The sequence below is a fragment of the Colias philodice genome, chromosome 15 (assembly GCF_061535455.1).
Source record: "Colias philodice isolate Cphi_HAF_F1 chromosome 15, ilColPhil1 Martin Lab GWU primary, whole genome shotgun sequence".
NCBI classification, from domain to species: domain Eukaryota; kingdom Metazoa; phylum Arthropoda; class Insecta; order Lepidoptera; family Pieridae; genus Colias; species Colias philodice.
In genome coordinates, this window is record NC_143100.1 from 2859763 (window position 1) to 2883686 (window position 23924).

Genomic DNA, 23924 nt, shown 5'->3' on the forward strand with positions numbered 1-23924 from the left:
CTTATTACTTCACAAATATTTACACTTCGTCAATAAAGATACGATGTTTATTTTGAATATTTCCTCATGTTTTGTCATGCAGCAAAGTTGTATAGAAACACGAATTGTTCAACACACGGAAAACACATTTTCGCACGCGCGATCATATAGATGACGCGCCTACATGCGGAGAAACATGCGAACCTACGCGTGGGTGCGGGCGATACACATAAGGCTTGATATACCGAGTTCGAGTTTTGGAAGAATGTTTGGCTTTGGTTGATACGACAAAGTGGCGGTGAATTCACAAAACACAACTACGTGCGTGAAAGCGAATTAAAATCCACCTACTATGATTCAGATTTAAAATACCACAAATCCACACGAAGGTGCGTTAACATGAAAATGCATTCCCACGCTACATTTCACGAACCAGGACATGGTAATAATCTCCTGTAAAATCTATGACTCTATCAGCGGTATCCACGCTACTATATTGCACGCTACCCTGCAAGATGCCCCTCCAACTACTTTCTACGCGCTATTCCTTGACCCATATCTCCCTACTTAATAATATACCGCGACGCTCCTCGTTCTACAGCTCTAGGGCTCCAACACCATTGAGATATACATATGGAGACGACACCGCCTACATCATTTATGTTCCGCTCAACATAAGCCATATGGCTTAACTGCACGCTCATTTTTTATTTGTTTTAAAGTGAAACGCATCAAATATGCCTTCGTGTGTGTTACGACTTACGATATTGCACAAATACATAATACGGAAAAGTGACTAACATAACTTTTCAATTTTCATCGGTAAGTACCTGACTAGATAATAATTTTTAAAACTTAGTTAGAGCAAAAAAATGGCGCACAGATTTTCTCCGTGGTGTCTCCTCCATACGTAGTAATATTATCTCAATGTCCGACACTGACCTTCCCCAATCTCGCAAGCGCGGTTGTGCCCCGCGAGCCACTCCTCCCACAGCGCGGGCTGCATGCTCCGCCTGGCCATGACGAGCGTGCGCAGGCCGGCGCGCGAGTACTCCGAGAGCAGCGCGCGCGTGCGCTCGTACGCGGCCGCCTCCGCCGAGCCCGCGCGCATCGGGGCCAGCGCGCCCAGCACCGTGCTGTCCGCGCCCTTCACGTACACCACCACCTGCACAACCGTACACAACATTTTTTTTCTTTTTTTTTTGGGCCGCTAACTGGACGTTCCAACATTAAGAAATGGTGAAAATACAATCATAATCTTTGTGACTTTTAGTTGCCTTCTAAGAGCGAACACAACATGCAACAATTATATAAACCTACACTTATAATAATAATTAAAAATAACAATTAAAACATAATATTAGTTACACATTATACAAATAAAGAAAAAAAATTAATGACTAACTTAAAAAAATGTGTGCGTGTACTAGTGTACACACGAAAGAAGTGAAACTTCTTGATGACCTTATTTTTCAAAAAATAATTTAGTATATTGAACTTTACAGAAATACGTCGAATCACGCGTGGTAGGGATAAGAAAAAGATGGCGCGTAACGGAAATAGTTTGGAAAATCCAAAAGTGCACGCCTCATAATTTTTTTTTAATAATTATTTATTAATTATTATTTTTGTTTATTTAATAACAATTAAACCACATCGAATCAGACCCTGAAAAATGAAAGGGTTCTATTCCTGAGCATACTCAAGCGTAAGAGAAAAAAAAAAGACTCGATTAGTAAAGTATTTCGGTCGCTATCGTGTTAACAAGAAAATCCTCCGCACATACAGACACACGGACGTCCAAGATGTTTTTTAACTAGTTTAAATAACAAAAATGACATCAAAAATATCATGAATGTTAAAAATAGTATTTTTTCTTAATATGTGTGTGTATGTATTATCTTACAAGTGCAATGTATGATACATAAAGACATTTTAAGTTTGAAAAATCAGATGTTTTGCGCGAAGTGACAGTAGTACCCACCTCAACGCTTCGCTTATGAGGCGTGCAAAAGTCACGCGTAACGAAAAAATGTTACACTAAATTTTTTTCCAACCCCGATAAAGAAGTTTCACTTCAAAAATACAATAATATATCTGGCAGTCATGCACGAACAGTGCTGATTTTCATTAAAACAATCGATAACTTGTATCTATTGTACGTATTTCTCATGATATGGTTATTAAGTTAGAAAAATAAATTCATAAAATCTCCAAAAAAAAAAAAAAATCATTTCTGAAATGGAAACGAAGCAGGCCTTTTTGTAATAAATAAAAAATTAAAACTTTCATATTCGAGTTGACATGCATATTATTGCACAACTTGAACAATATGTTTTTATAATTAATTTGTATTTTTTCAAAAGTCCGCTTCTTTTACTCAGTTATTAATCAATTACCTGTCCCGTTGGAGTCCGCATAGCAACCGACATGCACTTCCTATTGGAGTCGAATTGCTGTACCCGTAGAACCTTCAGCTTGGTCAGTTCGCCCCTAACACCGAGTTCCACCTCATCAGGCGCTCGGCCCCTGAGCTCGTAGCCGTAGGCCAAGGCCGCCTCGGCCAGGGCTAGCTCGTCGGGACTTTCCGCTTCGAAACGTGCCAACTGAAAGTGAATAATCTGTTAAATGTGGGGGAAAATAGAACAATGTATGCGAAATATAAATTTATTAATATATTTTGCTTACATATAGAAAATGATTACTAGCTTTGCTCCGCAGTTTCACGTGCGGACAGGCAAAACCTTTCATCCACTATTTCAATACTGGGGTTTGATCTTGAGCTATTTTAATGCAAAATCGGTACTGTGCGTAACAGGTAACAGGAAAAAAGTATAGATATCAACACGATAGGAACAAACGTGGGTTGTTTTTATGGATATCAATTATAAAATATTTATAATGATATTATATTTTTATATCCTGTAGAACCGCCATCCTGTTACAAATGACCCACAAAATTTCGCGTCATTTGTAACAGGATGGCGGTTCTACAGAGGTCTTAGTACGCAATGACAAAAAGAAAAATGATGGTCCCAACGCTGATACCGGATGCGTTAAGATACTGTAATATAAAATATAACAGTATCTTAAGATAAAATATTATAGTATCTTCACCGTGTGTGACGCGCTTTATTCTATTACGGGATCCCGTTTTGTACAAAGTTTAATTCAAAAGATACCGGATAATGCCATCTGAAACTTATCTTCAAGATTAAAGAAGATTCCTCCAGATTCAAGGATTACGCTATAAATAGATAAAAAATAATCTTCGAATCCGAATGGCAATGACAGTTTAACCTAATTTCAAATCAAAAATATTCAGGACTTTTGATATGAAATTAGGTTAACCAAGTTTTTTCAAATTCAAATCATTTATTTGTTAGAATTTGCTATGCAAATTTCTTACACTTTGCTATGCAAATCTCATGAAATACAAATCTATTATCAGTCCTTTATTCGCAAACGCTTTGAACGTGATTGATTTGTTCAGCAGTTTCATAGAAATAGACCATTGTCAATAAACAAATGCCAATAAGAATCAAACGTGAATTGAGATCATTTTAACACGTTGTACTATTTTAATATTAATAAACCTTGAAATACCCTTTTATGATTTACATTACATCATTGTGTGGCTGATTTATCTATTGATTTACAAGAATATGCGCTATTTTGTTCCAATAATAAATGGCTGCCCTTTTTTATGTGAACAATTAGTTCATGCTAGTCTTTTTATAGAAACACAATGTGAATGGTAAAGTTTAATTGCCTGTGATTTAAACTTTTTCGAACAAAATTGATGGTCTGTTGATAATTCAAATACCATACCTTAATTTACTGAGCAAATTGCAGTAGGTAATTTAAAGTGTGCAATTTGCAAAAACCGGCCTATGAATGTTAGTTTGACCCAGTTTTGCTAAAGTTTAATTATTTCATTCAATGTATGATAGCTTACATTACATGGATACTGATATAATTAGAAGTTATAAAGTTGCACAGGAAGTTTAAATGAAAGGAAAATTTGGTGGATGATTAATCCTGTTCTCAAATGTATATCCGTTCTTTTAGTTGACTTTCCAAAAACGACGGAATTTTTCATCTTATAGCGAATTTGTTTTTATTTTTAAGCTGCATAGCTTCTATCGCGGGCCTTGAGCGCGGGGACCGAATTCAGAAATTCCGTAACGAAAAAACCTCACGCTTGTAGGCATAGCATGCAATAGCTTTACCGCGGCAGTCCCCGAGTGCCACACGTCTTTTATTTTTGTAGTGAAACTTCTTTAGGCACGTTGAGAGTAAAATTTTAAGATCGTGTCATGGCAATACCGTCACGTCATGGAGTAAGGCGACGATTTTGGTATCTTTGAATTTTGCCAAGGAAGTTTCAGTTCTGACACGTGTGCTCGGCATACACGCTCTTTTATTTTTTATTTAATTTTTACTCACTTGTACTTCAGCAGATGTACTCGGCTCGCTAGAATTATCATCTCTACTTCCAAATGGCAATTTCGGTAGTCGAATACGTAAGGGCGATGTCGTCGACGGCGGCGGCGACGGCGTCGTCGATCTGGATTCAGTCAACCGAGCGTATCTGAAAATGCACTTTATTATAAACGCCGTGGGGTTGGAAATCTGTATTGTAGTGCTATGACCAATGGTTGATGTTATAGCAATAAAGAACTAAATGTTTTAATGTGGTAAAACGTCACGTATTGTTTAGGTCATGTAAGAAAACTTTGATGATGACTCGGGTTTTAACCAAGAGTATTGTGTTCTTACTAAAGTTAGTGCTAACAATATTTTATAGGTAATTATGTTTGAGTTATAAATTTTAATTTTAATGTTGTAGAACTTCTGCTATTTCTATCAACTTGTTATCAGTGAAAATTCATAGTAAGGACACTGATTATAATATATTATCTATTTTGTCAATTTCGCCAAATCGGTTTGAAGATTATAAACTTGGTTATAGCCCTGTTATAAATAAGTTATCAAATTTTTATCAGTTACAGCCAAACCGCAAAACTATTAAGTATCATGAGGAAATTATATATGAATAGATTTTACCTTTTGCTAACTTGAAGCTTTAGTTACCGTTCCCGGGTAAAATAAGTCTCATATCCAGTTAATAGGTTTCATTTTGAAGTTTCTACGATGTATTTAATAAAACTAGCCAATTTCGGACAAACATAATTTAATATAAAACACACGAAGCATGATGAAATGTATTCGAATGTGAATAGAAATAAACGTTTCTAATTATACACCTTAGCAAAGCTCTGGAGATACTACCACATACTTGAATTGTTATGCTCCTACTCGCACCAGTTTGGTTTCAGGTTGACATGCGTAAACATTTAAACCGATTAGAATATTTAAATAGCACATTGTATTGCACAAGTCTATTTCAAAGTAACATTTAAAGAGGAAAGAATATGAATCAATATACGAACTTATCGTTAGATCGTAGGGTTCCGTTTGCTCTGGAAGTCTTCTGGGCTCGAAATTGATCGCTCGTGGTGGAATTACTTAAGGAATCAACGTGAGGTTGGCTGACCACCACGGTGTTACAGACGGCAAGAATCAGTAGGAACTCGCGGACCTGAAATTGTTGCGTAATTATGAGTGATGATATTTCGCAAAAACTATCAATAGCCAAGAAGCAATTATGTTGTAATCTTTTATTCGACAATCTGGCGACGTTGTGAATAAACTGATAACGTGATAACTGCTATCGGACAATTTTAAAAAGTATTTATAGGTCCCATTAGATACGCTATCTATTTATCGAAACAAGGAAATTGCTTTCCAAATTATTAAAAAATTTAATTTATAATTTACATCAAATAAATTTTTATGAGCAGGTTTTTAACTTTACGGTAAGTATTCTTAACTTTACGTTAGTCAATTCAAAATGAAACTTACTTTTTGTGTATGCTGGCCGTCATTGCTATCGAGTAAATGTTGAAGCATTCTTCTATTGGGTGATACTTTGGTAATAGGTGTGACTATAGGGGGGAGCTCCACCGAGGGCTCGGCATCAGGACCAGGCGGATGATCATAGTCCACTCCCCCCACTGTACATCGCCGAAATACCATTTTGTTTTCCGTCAACGTACCAGTTTTGTCACTGAACAAATAACTAATCTGACCCAATTCTTCAGTGATATTTAACGCTCTACATTCCGTTCGCGTATTCGTTACCGAGTCGTACATCTCGACGTCCTGATGTATGTGATACACTTGCAATAGTTTCGTCATTTCTATAGTAACATATAGAGAGACTGGTATCATAACCTGTAGTACTATTATGTACGTCCAGAATATTAACAGGCCCTCGTGTGTCGGTTTATCTGCATAGGGAATGAACGGCGTAAACTTATTTAGATATGGGTAGTAGTTGTCGAACCATACTTTGCATCCGACGGCGCCAGCGCAGCAGAGAAACAACAGCACTAAGACGCACCATATCACGTCTGTGTTCATCTTTCTCTCTAATTTGGAACATTTGTACCTCGGCCCACCATTGTTGAGCATAGCCTTTGTTTCATGTCCCGCATAGACGACTATTCCTTCGACGTAATCTGTGTTTTTAATAGTGCAATCTCGTAAAAGTAGATTGTCTGAATTTAAAGGAACTCTTCTCCCGTTCGGATGTGATATTGTACCAGTAAATCTGTATATTTTCGTTGACGGCCTCTCCACCTCCACCGTGCTCTTGAATTTTAATGGATTGAACTCGAGTTGCTGTAAGAAACATTTTGGGTATATAATTTTTACGCTCGGAGAAAGCATTCCCACGGATTTTCACCGCGGTAATTATGGTAACAGTCAAATATTATTTTCAAGTTCCGTGCCGATCAAATTATGCAAACGTCGTTTACGGCGACAGCATGAAAATCGAGGTTAAATGTAGATTGAGTTAACAGTTCACTGGTTATCTAGTTGATGTACTATATATTGAACAATAGTACAATGGGTAATCTAAACTTTGCATTAATTTTGATACAGATCTAAAAGCGTCTATAATTCGAGGACAAAGGTTAACTTATAATTAAGATATTTCATAGTTTGACTTAATCTTCATTAGACTACAATTACCTAAGACCTATATATTCGATAACATAAAAATATTATAAGGTCTGCTCAAAAGAATTAAAACATCTGACTTGTGGAAAGAACTGCTGAAAGATATACTTTGTACTACAAAAAGTGTTCTTTAACTCAATATAATTAAACGCTACCTTTTCTTTAAAGCCTGGAGCGACGATTCTCTGCTTTAAATTTGTCTCTCCATCCAGATTGCATGTATCGAGATAGCAGATTCCGAGAGGGTTCGACGACTGAAGCAGCACCATGTCCGCCGGCACCGCTTCGTTGTTCGATAAGTGCACGAGGTCCCCGACTCGCACATCCTTCCATTTCATTCGCACGTACCTTTCCATTGATCTGCGAACAAGGGATAGATATATTAATTAAAAATCTGGCTTTATTTATCAATAATTATATTGGCAAGAAATGTTAGTAAGCCGATTAGGAAGGATGCCCTTCTAAAGCTATTCTAAGTAAACACTGCCAAGTGTCAAGGTTTCGAATTTTCTATTAATCTGAGTTAATTTAACGTTTGTTTTTATTGTCCCGTTAAGTTAATTTGTATTATAAGGAAAATATTAATAAAAAAATTATATATCAACAGTGTAAATAAATATTTATTTAAATTATAGGCTTATCCTCGCAGACATGTAATTACAAATCGGCGTAAACTTGACGAACATTAATAAATATGAAAACAATTTAATCGATCGAACTTCAATAAATGTTAAAAGGCTTACTAATAATAATTAATAAACATAAACAATAAGAACAGATATAAATAATCGAAGACAAGTAGCTGGAAGCATTTGTGATTAAGGGGATTCCCTATCGTTGATATTTCTAACTAAAATATATGAAACATGCCTATACGTTTAATTCACAAAGCAGCTCAAAGCTTTATGCCAAAAATATCAGGAATATTTTTGAGTAATTCTATACACCAGCGTTTTCCGATATTGTGTCGCCTCCGCAAAATGAAGTATTTACGTCATTAAATTCGCAAAGAGGTTCGTGTTTTGAATAGCTTTATTAAAGGGCTATTCGCGGGGAATTCTCCAGTGAACGTCGATGATGTTATCGCGTGGGCGAGGCGTCGCGTCGCTCCACAATACCGCACAATACTACCGAAGCAACAGGTACCCTTTGATAACAAACGCCATGTTTTGTAGATAATTTCCATGTTCCATATAAACGATCAATGACTGATTCATTGAATCTGAAATTGAATCTAAATTTATTAAGGAATATTTGTAAGCTGCTACTCATTTGTCAGTGGAGTTCGTTGAGATTTATCTTAATAAGGTTTTCGCTAGAATCTAGAGTCGATATAGCACCTTGAGAATTATCTTAAAAAGAGATCTATAGACTTTACCAGTCTGACAATTAACTTATTAAAAATAATTTGTTTTATTTTTAAGACGAGTAATAGAATAAAAAATACATATAGTGACGTAACTAAAATCACTTGAAATAAGCGACGTCACTGCGGCACCGAAATCAATGAAATTCATATCAGTAGTTCAGTACTGATAAGAAGATATAAACTTATCGTTCAACATTAAAATATCTAAAGAGATTGAAAACGCTTAACTAAATTATAATAGGTACTCCTGTAATGTACCGTGATTTATTATGCCTAATTTAGTGCGCGTGATTCTTTTGATGTGGAATAAGACGTAATGTAACTTTGACAAAGAGGTGGATTTTAATGAGGTCAATAATAATATTATTCCTATCAATAATAATATTATTCCTATATAGCCGTAATACGCGAACGATACTTACAAAATATAACAACTTACATCCTAAATCTGCAATAGAAAGGCTTACTATCAAAAGAGAATATGGAGGCAGGGGCTTAATAGATATCCGACATCTCTGGAAGAAACAAATATCCAAACTAAAAATATTCTTCCAATCTAAATCCCGCACCAGTAGCATACACCAGACCATTCTCCAACACGATCATAAATACACACCACTTAACTTAATTGAAAACACAGATATACCAAATATAGATGCAGATCCTACTAAAGGAAAAATCGAAGATTGGCGAAAAAAAGTCTTACATGGACGACACCCTCATGACCTGGCACAACCACACATAGATACAATAGCATCAAATAAATGGCTTAAAATAGGCAATCTTTTCCCGGAAACCGAAGGATTCATGATAGCAATTCAGGACCAGATAATCAACACAAGAAATTACCGAAAATATATCATCAAAGACCCTACAATAGCAAATGATAAATGCCGCAAATGCAACACTCAATCAGAAACCATACAGCACATTACGGGAGCATGCACAACACTAACACAAACAGACTACACTCACAGACATAATCAGGTAAGCAATATCATTCATCAAAAACTTGCAATCAAATACAAACTCATACACAACACAAACACACCATACTACAAATACACACCAGAAACTGTCCTAGAAAACGATCATTATAAACTATACTACGACCGCGCCATACTTACAGATAGGACAATTCATTTTAACAGACCGGATATAACTTTACAAGACAAAAGAAATAAAACAACTTACCTCATCGATATAGCAGTTCCAAATACGCATAATATACAAAAAACAATATCTGAAAAAATTAATAAATATAATGATCTAAAAGAAGAAGTTGTACGAATTTGGAGACAAGATAAAGTATACATTGTACCAATAGTTCTTTCTACTACCGGTGTTATTCCCAAACATTTAAAACAAAGTCTAAAACAAATTCATCTAGAAGAAACCGTATTTATTCAACTACAAAAAGCAGTAATACTTAACACATGCAGAATAGTAAGAAGATTCCTCCAAATAGAAGAAAATGACAATACTTGACAGACAGACACATACATAAATTACAAATGCTGCATTTACTTGGTTTCCGCCCGTAAATGTGGCTGCTACCAGCATTTATGCTGAGATATAAATAAGCAAATATAAATATATTTCCCACCAGTATATAGGTGGGTATTTTATTTATATGAACTAAGTTCTACTAGCTACTTTAGCTAGTATGGACGTAAAATATTTTGGGAATTGGGATTGAACTGTATTTCGATTTTCGTAAAATAACAATGCTAATAACTAATTAGAGCCTTGAAACACTAATTATTCAGTATGAATATTTATAATGTTGATTACATTTTATATAACACCCATTATTTGATCAAACAAAACGTAGTTGTTGTTTGCGCTACTCATACTGCATACAGAACATAAAAGTTGACAAATGTTAGTTTAAAAATTTGTTGCGCTATCGACAAAGTTGAAATGGATAGTGAGTTGAACGCAATCGTAGTTTGTTTACACGTTGCTTGGGAAATGTAGTAAAAAGTAAATACACGCGACTTTCATTAATGTCTCTATTGTGTTCACAAATTAATAGAGTTCAACTCCATCAACAATGGCTATTTACAAATAAAAACGTTATTGTATAGCCCGAGGCGTAGTGAAAATAATTTTACTGAAATAGAATAGAATAGAATAGAAAACACTTTATTGTACAATGCACACAAAAACAAAATTTACGAAATACCTGAATAGATTCATACAAATCTTCTAGGAAGATCAGTTATGTGATTATGATATTTATAATCGATAAATTGAAAAAAATTTACAACCAAAATATATAGGTAGTACAATCTTTGATATTACACATGATAAATTACATGAAACCATTACGATATTACGTTGCAAATATCAACTGAGCATAGGTAATGTACCTACGCTCAGTTGATACTATTTTTAATTAATTATCACAATTTTTTATTCTCATATCTTTTAAATTATGAGTTTATTTAGTCGAGTAGTTAATGAATTTGAGGCATTATTAATAATTTGGAAATTGATTAAAGATATTGGATATTGATAACAAATTAACAAAACGAGAGTAATTACAATATTATGTAATAATAAGGTATGGCATTTTTAAATGATGTATATTATTTATTAAATAAGTACTCTTACATCATGTGTGAACAACCTATTGAGGATAATAGTTATTAAAAATAATGTTCTCTAAACTTTATAGAATAAATTACATTAAAAAATCTGACATAAAAAAACGAGTAATCGTGTCTTGATAATTCAAACATTGTTTAATATGCAGATTAATAATATTTCATATAAATTAAGATATCTCATAGCAGCATGAGATTACAGCTTACATACGATTTATACAGTAACCAAATAACATTGTTTTTCCTGATTGTATAATCAGGAAAAACCTTTTATTTGAGGCGAACAACATCAATGACTTTTAAAATAACTAGGTATCTATATAGTGTAGATATTACGTCTTTAAAGCTTATGATTTAATGGCACGTATCATCTGCAAGATAAGATATGAGTCTAACTACAAGTTCATGCGACCTGTTGTAATTATTAACTTTAAAGTATCAAAAGAACAAAAATTTAATTAAACCAAAAGACATATCATAACCAATTTTTAAATTTACAAGCAAAAATATACAATAAATGTTCTGTTTTCAAGGACATATTTTTCTCGTTAAAGAAAAGTATAAATATAACACATAAAATATAAGTATTTTCAACCAAGTTATTTATCACGTCTTAAGCCGGGTATCCACTTAGGTTCGCCGTGGATTGCGATCAATGTGTGCTCCGCGAACGTGAACGTGTATAGTGTACACACTTAGGCTGTAACATCAGTGCTCCTGTCGGAGCGCTAAATTCCGCGCTCCGGACACGACAGACGGTCGGTGCAAACATGCCGCCTCCAAAATTAGTAGGAAGTGCATCTTATATATTTTTGAAACATTATATTGTGATGGAATACAAACAACCTCCTCAATTTTGGCAAGGTAATATGAATAAGGGAAGAAAAAATAATGAAATAATGCATATATTCATCATTTCATCGGACCACTCCATGTTCGCAAACTTAACAAACACACGCTCGCGTCCACGAACAAACTGCGCTCCCCTTTGAGTTCGCGCAAAAAACCGCTTCCGGAGCGCTCCGCCGTGCTCCGATCGTGCTCCAGTCGCGCTCCGCGATCACGACGTATCCATAATGTTTGGTTTGCGGAGCGAGCGCGTTCGCAAACCACGGCGAACCTAAGTGGATACCCGGCTTTACATAATAACGTTCCATTGTCCGACCTGAAAAATGCAACAATGCCATTCATCCGTTGTATAGATAAACTAAGAAAATATTTCTAAAACTTGAAGCATAATGGCATTGCCTTTATTATAATCTAGGTCGTTTACATTATAAAGCATCTGGAATGCGAGACTAGTTCGCAAAAACAGGAACGCTACACGATGTCATCCATCATTTTGTTAGGACATGTGTGAAGGTACCCGGCACCCGCTCTACCATTTGCGCGCCCATTAGTTTCAATGCCAATGTTACCACTGAGTCTTGACATACTTATCATAATATTAAATGTTACTAGTTCCTGCTCTAATCTGCATTTATAGAATGGTTATATTCGGACGCTAATCTTAGATCAAGGTACGACAATGTCATTGTCGGACCTACAGGTAACGCGTAGGTGCGTGTTGAACACCTAACTTCGATAATATTTTAGTATCGGACATCGGACATCAGAAATCGGACGTTACAAATTCTTATTTTTTGCTGGTATCAAGTTGCCGTTATCTTTTCTATTTCTGTTCTGTTATTATTCAGTAAAAGGCTGCTTAAAATTAACCTCAACAGAGAAATTTCTACAACTTGCATCGGCGGCGCGGGCGGTGTCACATACGTAAACAGCTGAATGAGTCCAACTTTCTCTTTTGGCCATTCGTTATTAGTCAAATGGCGATTCGTCTAAATCATTTGCGCGGTTAGTGTGCCAGTTACATCAGCGGATCTTGGGCGAGCAATGTGAAGGTCAGAACATTCACTCTCGACCTTACAGACGGCCACTGAGCTGTGCTAAGGCATTATCATGAGAAATGGATAATCTTATAAAATATATAATCCGAGTAATTGCCTTACACTAAATCTATACATTGCAAAGGTATGCAGTATTACGTTTTCGATATGGATAAATACGGTGAAGCCATGAAGGCCGGTACATTCACCGGCCAACTTATTACTTAGGTGGACAATAATAACATTAGCTGTCATACAGCTTGATCTATGATTTATAAGCTCATCAGCTCGAGATTGCTGTAGACTTCGATCTGGAATCTTATATAGTTTAGACTTTAGCTTTGTGGTTATAAATAAAATTTCCAGTTATATTATTTAATGTGCAAATTTCAAACAAATCTTTGAAATTATGACAATGAAATAAGATTATTCGATTCCATATAACATTACTGTTTTGTGAATGCGTATTGTGAAGTAGAGCAAAACTATAAAGGTCTCATATGAGTCATAGAAATAGAAATGCACATTGTCCGGTAATGTTTTAGTAATTACTAAAGTGGGTCGTGATACGTGAGTGCATTTCAAACAACTATCATCTCTTGTTACTATTATTCAATGTTATCATAAGTTAAATAAAACTACACGTACGGTAATCGATTTATCAATTCATATTGGCCAATAAAAGTAAATAATATTAATGTATAACAAAATACTATTGCAATCTATACTCAGTTATGTTTATAAACTACAAAGATGAGCCTTAACTTGTTTGTACGTCTATTGCATTGTTGTAAATCTCTTTGATGTTGAGTTGAATCACCTCTATACTACATTTTAGGCTCTTAACTCGTACCATCAAAAAATCCTGTTTTAGTACTAGCCTATCTCGGCATTATACGCGCAGACAAAATAATAATAAACTCATTAAAAATTTATTTACGTCCGTCTAATGGCCTATATACAATGTATTGAACAAACAGTAACGCGTTTTCAGCGTGAGCAATACTCACGATTCCAATTGGAGTCAGTGACATGAATTTAGAATCGAAGGGCTTCAATAAAAGTTATGATAATGGCAAATTCATACATTTACACGCATTAGTCATTCATTTCTTTAAAATTTTAAACTCTAACGAAATTAACTTTGATGGATTTTGAACGTGTGAATAAAAATTCAACCCCAACGTTTCCAACTCTTTAGTATTGAAGTATGTATTTGTAAGCAAGGGAAGTCCTTCTGTTATACAAAAGCTTGGCCCCGTGCTGTGTTTTGGCGGTGGTATTTATAAGAATTGAAGCTTTAATAAGCCTTTCGTATCCTGCTGTTCATCCTGTAATAAAAACTCCTTGTTTCATAGAAAGGATTCTGGTGGTGAGATATTTTATAAGAAGATTTATTTCTTCAGTAATTATATTCTACTGTCATAATATTTCCAGAATACAAAACACAATAGCGTAAACATAACAATATTTGAGATAATCTCCGCTGAATGTTAGATTCGACGTAAACATTAATTCCTAAATGTTTACTGTTTACAATCTTACATAAATATAACAATTTTGGGCACGACGTCAAGCATAAATACATATGTCATGATTCATCTACTATAGTAGAGCCATTTTAATAGGCAACATTTGACAGTTCAACAAAATTCAACAATTTAACCTAGTAACGACGACATTGAATAACATGATATTTCGTTTTGTTAGAACTGCACATTTGCTTAACTTTTTTCAAATACGATTACATATTTATAATAATAATGACCGATACAAGTAATTTTAAGATTTCATTTTACTGATAAACCATTCTAAACATAATAAACAATTTCTGAATTAAAGAACTGACGTCGCTACAATTTTGTGTCAATAAACCTTTTTTCTTTTTAAATACCAGTGACGTTACTCTAAAAATCGAAATCTGACATCTAGAATCGAATGCATTGATTACTTCTGAATAAAAATCATCTTATATTAATAAATGTGTTTCAAGTTCGATTGACAAATGTTTCAAGTCAGTATCGATTAATTCACTTTAATCGATGTTTTTAAGCAGGTTACCTCTCTTCAAAGATAAAATTGATAGACGTCAAATGTTGCCTATTAAATTGGCTCAACTATACATAGTAATATAGTACGCTACCTATTTATATTTCACATTGCAAATAGTAAGAGAATTTCTAACCGATTGAGATTGTTTGATATAAAGTACATAATTGAATTATCTAGTCTACAAATCCGTTATATCAAGGCGGACGTTACGTAGTTCCACTTATAAGTGAAGGAATATCGACGTCACACGCCTAATGGGAATTCCCGCTTGGCAAATATGTGGACAGGAAAAGTCAGATAAGCTATAATATAACGGGTCAAAATGTACCTTTCATATTTCGTCATTCTTTTATGTGTGATTGTTATTTTTAATGCTGATATGTATTGCAAACACAGCGATACTATTGTTAATGCAATAATAGAGTGCTGATTGAGAGATTATTAAAAAAATATTTTTAATTTTGTTTTGCAATGCATATTTAAAATGCTTTTGATCAAATTATGGTACCTATACAATGAACCAGTATTGTAGTTGTAGATAAGTAAAAATAATGTAATTTGTACGATTTTAAAGCCGTACTTCTACTTTTTTTCTAATTTGTCCAGTTTTCCTTAAACATAAACGGCATAGATCCTTAAGTTATAACCCTTGACACAGCCCAGTTCAAGGACTCGCTATCCTAAATGCGAAGTTGAGGTTAAACAACTTTACACAAAATTCAACCTCATAATTACATTGTTAAAGTCTATTTTCCATTTCTTCGTAAAACTAGTACTAAACTCGACGGATTTGCATACTCATACAATATTATAATCTACGGTATTTTCGTCCAATGCTAATACATACTAGGTAATTTATCACCGTCTTTACATATAATTATAATATTAATAAATATGTTGTTTAATATGATAATACCGTATATGCTTTCCCTGATATAATATACTCATAACTGAATATTATACGGCTACGAATTATAATGTAATTACTGGCGATTACAACCCAATTACATATTATGTTTGCAGATTACGAAGTTCGTTAACACTGCAAGAATTTCTTACTTTCATAAAATACATATTAATAATCCGTACAATTAAAGTTTTAGCAGTGCAAACCGGAACTTTACTCGATACAGTTTGCAGTTTTTATCACGTTTGCGACCTTGCCACGCCACGGAATTGTACCTACCTACATAGTCACTTCCTAGTTACACCCGACCTAGGCTCATTTAAATTAGGCATTTATACTTAATTAGTACAGGAATGTGTTTTCTATTTTCTTATCATGATACATGAATAGTAGATAGTTTGAACTTGAAAATAGACTGTACACCTTTTTCTACAGTGTCATACAAAACTTTAAAATTATTAAGTATTCTACTTTTTTCTGTCTTTCCGCTAACATTTGCTGTCAAACATATTTTTATAAGTAGGTTAATTCATATTAAATTAAATAGACCGGGAGATACTGACATAAAATTTCGAGTCATTTGTAACAGGATGGCGGTTCTACAGGGTTCTTAGTACGCAATGACAAAAAGAAAAATGATGGTGTGAACGCTGGTACTGGCGGCTTAGTCGCGTGGGCGTTAGTCGAACTCGTCGGAAAATAGCGAAAGTCAAACGATTTGTAACAGTATGGCACTTATTTTTCCTGTAAGTTTGAGGATCAACGAATATAAATACAAAATTTCAAAGATCTAGGTGTTGGAAATCTTCACTTATATAAATTAATAATAAATTTATTTTTCAAGTATGACAGCACTTTTTCCCCCTACTAGAAGTATGGCAAATATAATAATGGTCACATTTTATCAAATACTCTCCAAAAAGCCAAATGCAATACTGGTACAAAAAGATAGGCGAAATAAAAAAATTTTGCAGATTTTCGGCGGTATGGCGACCATTTGGAATCGTCCGAAAAGTATGGCATGGCGATTTTCGTAAATGGCTGCACGACGATGGTTACCTGTGCAAAAGTTAGCTTGGTACAAATGGTTGAATAATTGTTTTTTTTAAATCAACACATTCGCGTCGGTATGGCGGGCTGTAAGTCATACCGGAAAAGTATGGCATGACACTACCGCCTACTTCTTTTTTATGGGCTATCGGTAAATTCTAAAATTTTTGTGTTACAAATCGTTTGACTTTCGCTATTTTTCCGACGAGTTCGACTAACGCCCACGCGACTAACCCACCGGTACCAGCGTTCACACCATCATTTTTCTTTTTGTCATTGCGTACTAAGACCCCTGTAGAACCGCCATCCTGTTACAAATGACTCGAAATTTTGTGTCAGTATCTCCCGGTCTAAAACTATGACCCAAATATCTGTAAGTAAATATGAACTATTAACTAGCGATTGATTATTAATCGACTGCAAACAGTTTTCTGACCAAGTAAAACGTACAAAATGTTCGACATACAATTTTGTCAGCATCAGACCTAATTGTTTTTAAACGACTTCGTATCAGATTTTAAACGACAATTTATATCCACTTGTGATCCAAGTCATCCAAGTACTTGTATCGAAGACATATCGTGACAAAAACTTGACTGATTTGTTCAAAAAAGAAAATTAAACTAATTAATATTACAAATTAATTTGTGCTAATACACAAGATAAATCTCGCTTTATAATATTACTATTTCTATATTTTTTCATTGTGATCATAGCTGTTGTGAGTGACGTTATCTAAATATACAGTACTATAATTTCATTACACTACGAAAATGTAACATAATATGCCACACTTTCTATGAGCGTGTCGACAAAACTCTGATATCGTTTGTAGAACTGTATTTATTATTTGTATACAAAAAGCGAAGTACTAGAAACAGATTGCATTTATAGCGAATCGACTAGGTAGTCATTGTTTGATTTGTTTTATTTATATCAAGTTCGATTTGCACGAATGACCTTCATTCTACGTGTTATATTATTATTTAAAAAAATTCAACACAAAGCTAAGCTAAATAAGGAAATATTTGTTTACACAATATTAACAATATTTTCGAAATTTTCTTGTTATTAATATTGTTGTATTATAAACATTAATTGTACCATATAACTTATCTGAATTTATTACAAAGTTTTATCTTAAATACCACAAAACATAAAAATGTACGAAAAATTGTATGCCATACATTTTTTAAACGTTTTACTGGTTACAACTTAAAATTACTCCTTTATACTTAAATGATACAATCACACATTTCAAAAGAAAAAAAATTCACATAATCGTAGTTAAAGTACACTGGAAATTTTAAGGTACAAGATAATTTCATCTCAGAAAATCATCTTCCAGTTTGTTGTTTCAAATATAAATACGGAGATGCAAATTGGACGCTAATAGAACTGTTGTTGACTGAGGTGTGTCCGACCTTAGCATGTGGCCCCACCTACGGTAGGCGGAAATAAAACAATAATTACTTAGATAGTTATCGAGGCTTAGTGATATTCTGGGAAACTTTTGCAATAAATATCATGAGCCAGAAATCATTTGCACAAAATTTCTACACATTTGTTAAAGTTAGCAATGACAAAAGATCTCAATTCAATAGATATAATGCTAAATGCATATTAACTCAAGTAGGTAATATTGCGGTACTCCCATGTATACTTTGAACTTTTAACAATATTTACCTTTAACTTTCACCAATTAATGTCCAGTATTATGTTTAAAGATCTTTCTATAAACGTAGAATAGAAAGTGAAACGCGACATGCAATGCATATAGATATTTTATATACCACACATTAAACAATACACATATTAAAAATACTAAGTTAGATATCGACTAATTATTATTATTTTAGATTATCAATTTGTGCAAAAGCTTCTGGAATTTGTAAAATTCATTGTAATTTTAAACTGTTATTTTGTTATTTTCAAGGTGTAAATCTAAAAGAATTTAGATTCACGTCTTGGAAACTAGCAAACGATCATCAAATCATCGTATGAATGCTAGAATTTTTAGCAGTTTTTCACTTCCCGCATAATAGACACATGTCTACATACATATTATGTAGAGAACCACAGATACTTGATTTATGTACCTACCTATTGAAAAATCATATTTTGAATCATTATATGTATTGCTATTGTTACACAGTACATCCATTTTGGACATTTTAACATTGAACTACAACAAAGCCTAGACGATTTAGACGTGATAATTTATTCATTCAACCGGTAATTAATGAATAGACACGGAATCGTATAAATCATTATAACGATCTATTTACTGCTATAATTGATCGCGATAAGAACAAAACATTCTTTAAAATACATACAATAAACGTATTACAGGTATTTATGATAATGTCAACCCTCTTTGTTGACATTGAACTTGCAATACAATTTTTAGTCTGGGAATGTATGTGCTTAATTATTTGGTCTGTTAAACCCTATTTAAATGTCAATTGTTGAAGACTACACAGTTAACCACAGTAAACTATAACTGTATAAATCATTTTATAATTATGAAAATTTTAGCCCTACATCTGGGGGCACGGCAGTGCCCCCGCCAAGTCGAGCAAAAAAAAAGCGGCACGGCCGTACCATCCTTTTCTCGAAGCAATTCGGGCCTTTTTCGACCCCCTATAATTCGGTTGTGGATAAAGCAAGAAACCTGAATCTTCAGTAACTAATCCGGCATTGTATAAACACGGAATATTTAAAATTTCAGTCAATTTGAACCAGTAGTTTAAGAATGACAACTTGTTAAAGTTTCTAAATTTTGTCACTCACTGACTCACCGATCATCAAAAGTCCAAGGCACTTCTAGCAGACTTAGAAGCTTCATATTTGGAATACATATAGAGTTTAGTGTCTTAATCATGGGAAAACTTAAATATTTTGTAATTTCGGTCCAGTTTTCCAAATACACCAACTGCATCAATAACTTTGTAATCCCATATAAATATATGGGATTACAAAGTTATTTATGCAGTTGGTGGTTGGTGGTGGTTATAAATTTAATAGGTGTAGATAGGTACCTACCATATGAGGCAAGGGAGGGGGTATAGGGTGGGTAAGGGTGTGTTTAGCCCATGAAACTGAACAACATTATTACTTGTAAAATGGTCGACGTAATGAAAAACACATGATTGGACATGTCTTGAAGTACGAAAATCTAATAAAACAATATATTATAATTTAAATCTGTTATATATAAATTGTTGGCGCGACTAGCCTCCTTACAGACAGACTGGCCTCTATTTTACTCTATGACTGACAAGCAAAATATACGCCAAAATGACAGAACAATGAAATGTGAATGCCTTCGAGCGAGCGGCAGCCGCACGCATACGTGCGAGCGCCCTCATGCTGTTCGGATGTGCCTCGAAACCTAACCTATAAGTTTGCGATTTTCATTTATAATTTCGATTGAGGCTGAAGCTCAAGAAGTAGTACCGGAAAAGAAAAAGAGGAAGACTACATATAAAAATAAGAAAATATCATAAGACCTTTAACAAAATTTGTTAGAAGTAGATGGTATCAAAAAGAAAGGCTCTACAAAAAGAAGTGAGATCCCATCAAAAACATCCTGTAAAAAACCCAAGTCTCGCAGCTCAGTCTTTCTACCGTCAAAAGTTGTGAGATCCATGTAATACCAAGTCGGTTAATCTATTTAGTGTCTACTTGAAGGACCTTCTGTCTTAAGTTATTACATAAGTTATTATCATGCCAATATTAAAAATATTTAACGTTTTAAACAAATAGATCGACTTGGACATCGCATGAAAACAAAATGAATATTACAATATTATATTAGATTCTTTAGTCTCTCGCGCCTCACGCGATTGAAACTCTCGTTCCTGTTGGTCGCTGGCCCGTCGTGCTGTGTAGTGTGATACATACTAATAATCAAATCAAGCGATGTCCAAGTCGATCTATTTGTTTAAAACGTTAAATATTTTTAATATTGGCATGATAATAACTTATGTAATAACTTAAGACAGAAGGTCCTTCAAGTAGACACTAAATAGATTAACCGACTTGGTATTACATGGATCTCACAACTTTTGACGGTAGAAAGACTGAGCTGCGAGACTTGGGTTTTTTACAGGATGTTTTTGATGGGATAGTTAATTTACCATGAACGTTCTGAGCATATCGACAAACGGATCAAATTTAACTTCTTCGCGTTTTACATAATATAACTAGTTTTCTTACTATAGACAATGGTATAGGGTTATTACGACTTACGTGAGTATCATATTTTCTTGGCACGTGAGCACATTCATAAGGCTGCCTCCTATGAGCATTAGCGGATAAACTCCGTATTTATATTTACTTTTCTTATTAGCATTATAAACCGTACAATAATTCTAATATAGCAAATAATAGGTTTAATGGCTCGACTTATCTTAAGTTAAAAAGTCAACATAGTTCAGCATTATGATGTTTTAAATTGTTATATTATGAGGAATTCACTAAACAAGAGACGATGGAAAAAAAAACTTTGTTATTTACGTTGCCAAAGCGAATAAGCTCTTCATTATATGTATTTCGAATTACGTGTAGTGGGCAAAGCATTCATGTTCGTGACGAATCAACTCAATTTTGGCAATATGTACAAGATAATTATGACTCGCGTTGTACCGTTATCTATTCGCTTTCTTTTCGGACTCGCAAAAGGGCTGTCAATAGAAAGTTAGGCATTAAGTTATACAAATATAGGATGTAGTTTCGATTATTCATGAAGCATTGATGAGGCTTTTGCATTTTGGATAAATATTGAAGTATGGTTCTGATTTTCATAAATTAAATATGCTTATTGCTTCATGATGATGCAAACAAACACTTGAACGAATTCTTACGCGTGAAATTATCCTTTCAAGACACGCTAATACCATGACGATTTCAAATGACGAGCCAATGCTAATATGCTTAATTTCACACGTATACAACAACTTATCAGTTATCACGTATGGCTAGAAGTTATATATGATTGTTTAAAACCAAAGCCTTAAGTAATATGCATGATGATATGAAAATAAAATATTAAATAAATATTTTTTTATTAAAAGTTTGTTGACGATTATACTTACCTAAAGAACAACAAGTTGACAACCCTATCTCGAATCGGTGAAACTCGCGATATACGCAATGACTCGAAGATGTTCGGATCGTAACAGCATGACGTCTTGCGGATAAACGAAGATTTAGCTGAATGATCTTACAAATTCGCATTCCATTGAACGCTCGATAAGGATCCTTATCGTGACGTCGCATCTAAATCGAATCGTGGACGTTAGTGGAACGCAATTTTTTGTCTCCCTGTCTTTTCATGATTACAGATCTTTGGACCACGAGGCACGAAGTGAAATTTGATATGAAAATTTTTTAAAGTTGTGTCAAGTATTGTGTACATCAATACTAACAGTTTTGGTAACTAAATGCCTCTTAAAATGACTTCTAATAGGATGTGAGGTTATTTTAAATGTTATCCCATTTCATAATTATTAATTAATTAAAGAATTTGTTCTTCAAATTCTATAAACTGTAGGTCAACCGGTTTATGGATATTCGATCAGCCACGGTACAACTTAAGAGATAGACGAAGACCTTGTTAGAGCGCATTATGACATTAAAAGCTCACTTCCACACCTACTCTAAATATAACAATAAATAAACAACCAATCAACCCACACCATAAACAATGAATGTACGGTATTTCCCCGAAAAGAATTGGGATTTGAGTAAAACTAAATAGTTATTATATAAATTTATATTAAACTTGATGTTTCATACTTTTGTCATGTGTAATGTATCATTGTTATCAGGATTGCAACACAGCACTGACTCATGCTTTCGACTAACGTGTTAAAATAATGTATGGATAATAAAATTAAATTTATCACATGATATTCGTATTTGACCGACGTTTAATTCTTTTCAGGAATCCCCTTGAGCAATGCCAATAATTGATTCTGTTTAAATCATATGCTAATTATAGTGTGAAAATATTATATTCTTTGATATATTTGTATTTTGTTTACACTTCTTTGCGCTTCTTTACAGATGCAACAGAATGACGCACAATAACATTAACCATCGAAACTATACATACAGAAATACGTGCTATAGAGGGCTAGTTTTTATTATTAGGCGTGGGCTAGTTTTTATTCGGATACCACCCAAAAGCTGCGGATGTAGTCAGTAATAAAATGAAGATCTATTTGGGTTGTTTAACTTATATTTTACTGAAATTCACATGCTCTTTGGCCCAAAAATGAGAAAGGCTTTGCTCCCAAATTCTCTAGATTATAAAATATAGAAAACTTTGCTCATTCGAAGAACTGCACACGGAATAGCAAATCAAAACAAATCTTTAGAAGTAAAATGGAATGGGATTGGCTATAAATTCGGACATAAAACTAAAATTTATTTCCATTCAAAGCAAGAGAATTCCTGGGTTCAGACGAAGGTAAATAAATGTACGTGCGATTGTCGGCGTCTCCAACCTTGTAGTTTAATCGGATTATTTATAAAAATTCAATATTATTCACAGGCGTATTACGTTAATCTACAGACTAATCCATAGTGTACGAAAAATCATAAAGCATCGAAATTTGATATGTTAAAAAAATTGTTTTGTATATATATCATCAAATATTGATTACCGAAAACGCAATTCCTTTAGATCTAACTGCAATAACTTGGCAATAACACATAGGTACTATGATATGATCGACGTAAATGCTTATACTTGTTTTATTTTAAATAAATCTATATATATGGATGCATATTTCCATATTTCATTAGGATTTGGGACCAGGCTGTGGGTAGTCTGTTTTCAATAAAAACACAATCGTTACCTAATGGATCATGAATTCATGACGAATCCGTTCGTAGGTTATATATTTGTTTAATCCATTTAGCTGTTACATCAGATACTAAATCACATTACGCTATATTATACTGTT

The 23924-nt window shown here is 33.9% G+C and overlaps 1 protein-coding gene across 1 annotated transcript in view; it reads right to left on the reverse strand.

Annotated features, from left to right (window-relative positions):
• The window catches only part of LOC149482064 (phospholipid-transporting ATPase VD), a 60820-nt gene that overhangs the window by 10598 nt on the left and 26298 nt on the right, over positions 1-23924 (reverse strand). The window contains exons 2-7 of the mRNA XM_089704192.1: positions 7227-7431; positions 5908-6729; positions 5436-5584; positions 4429-4573; positions 2379-2585; positions 922-1144 (exon numbers count right to left, since the gene is read on the reverse strand). Coding sequence (XP_089560318.1) covers positions 922-1144; positions 2379-2585; positions 4429-4573; positions 5436-5584; positions 5908-6729; positions 7227-7431 — 1751 coding nt within the window. The remainder of the gene's footprint in view (positions 1-921; positions 1145-2378; positions 2586-4428; positions 4574-5435; positions 5585-5907; positions 6730-7226; positions 7432-23924) is intronic.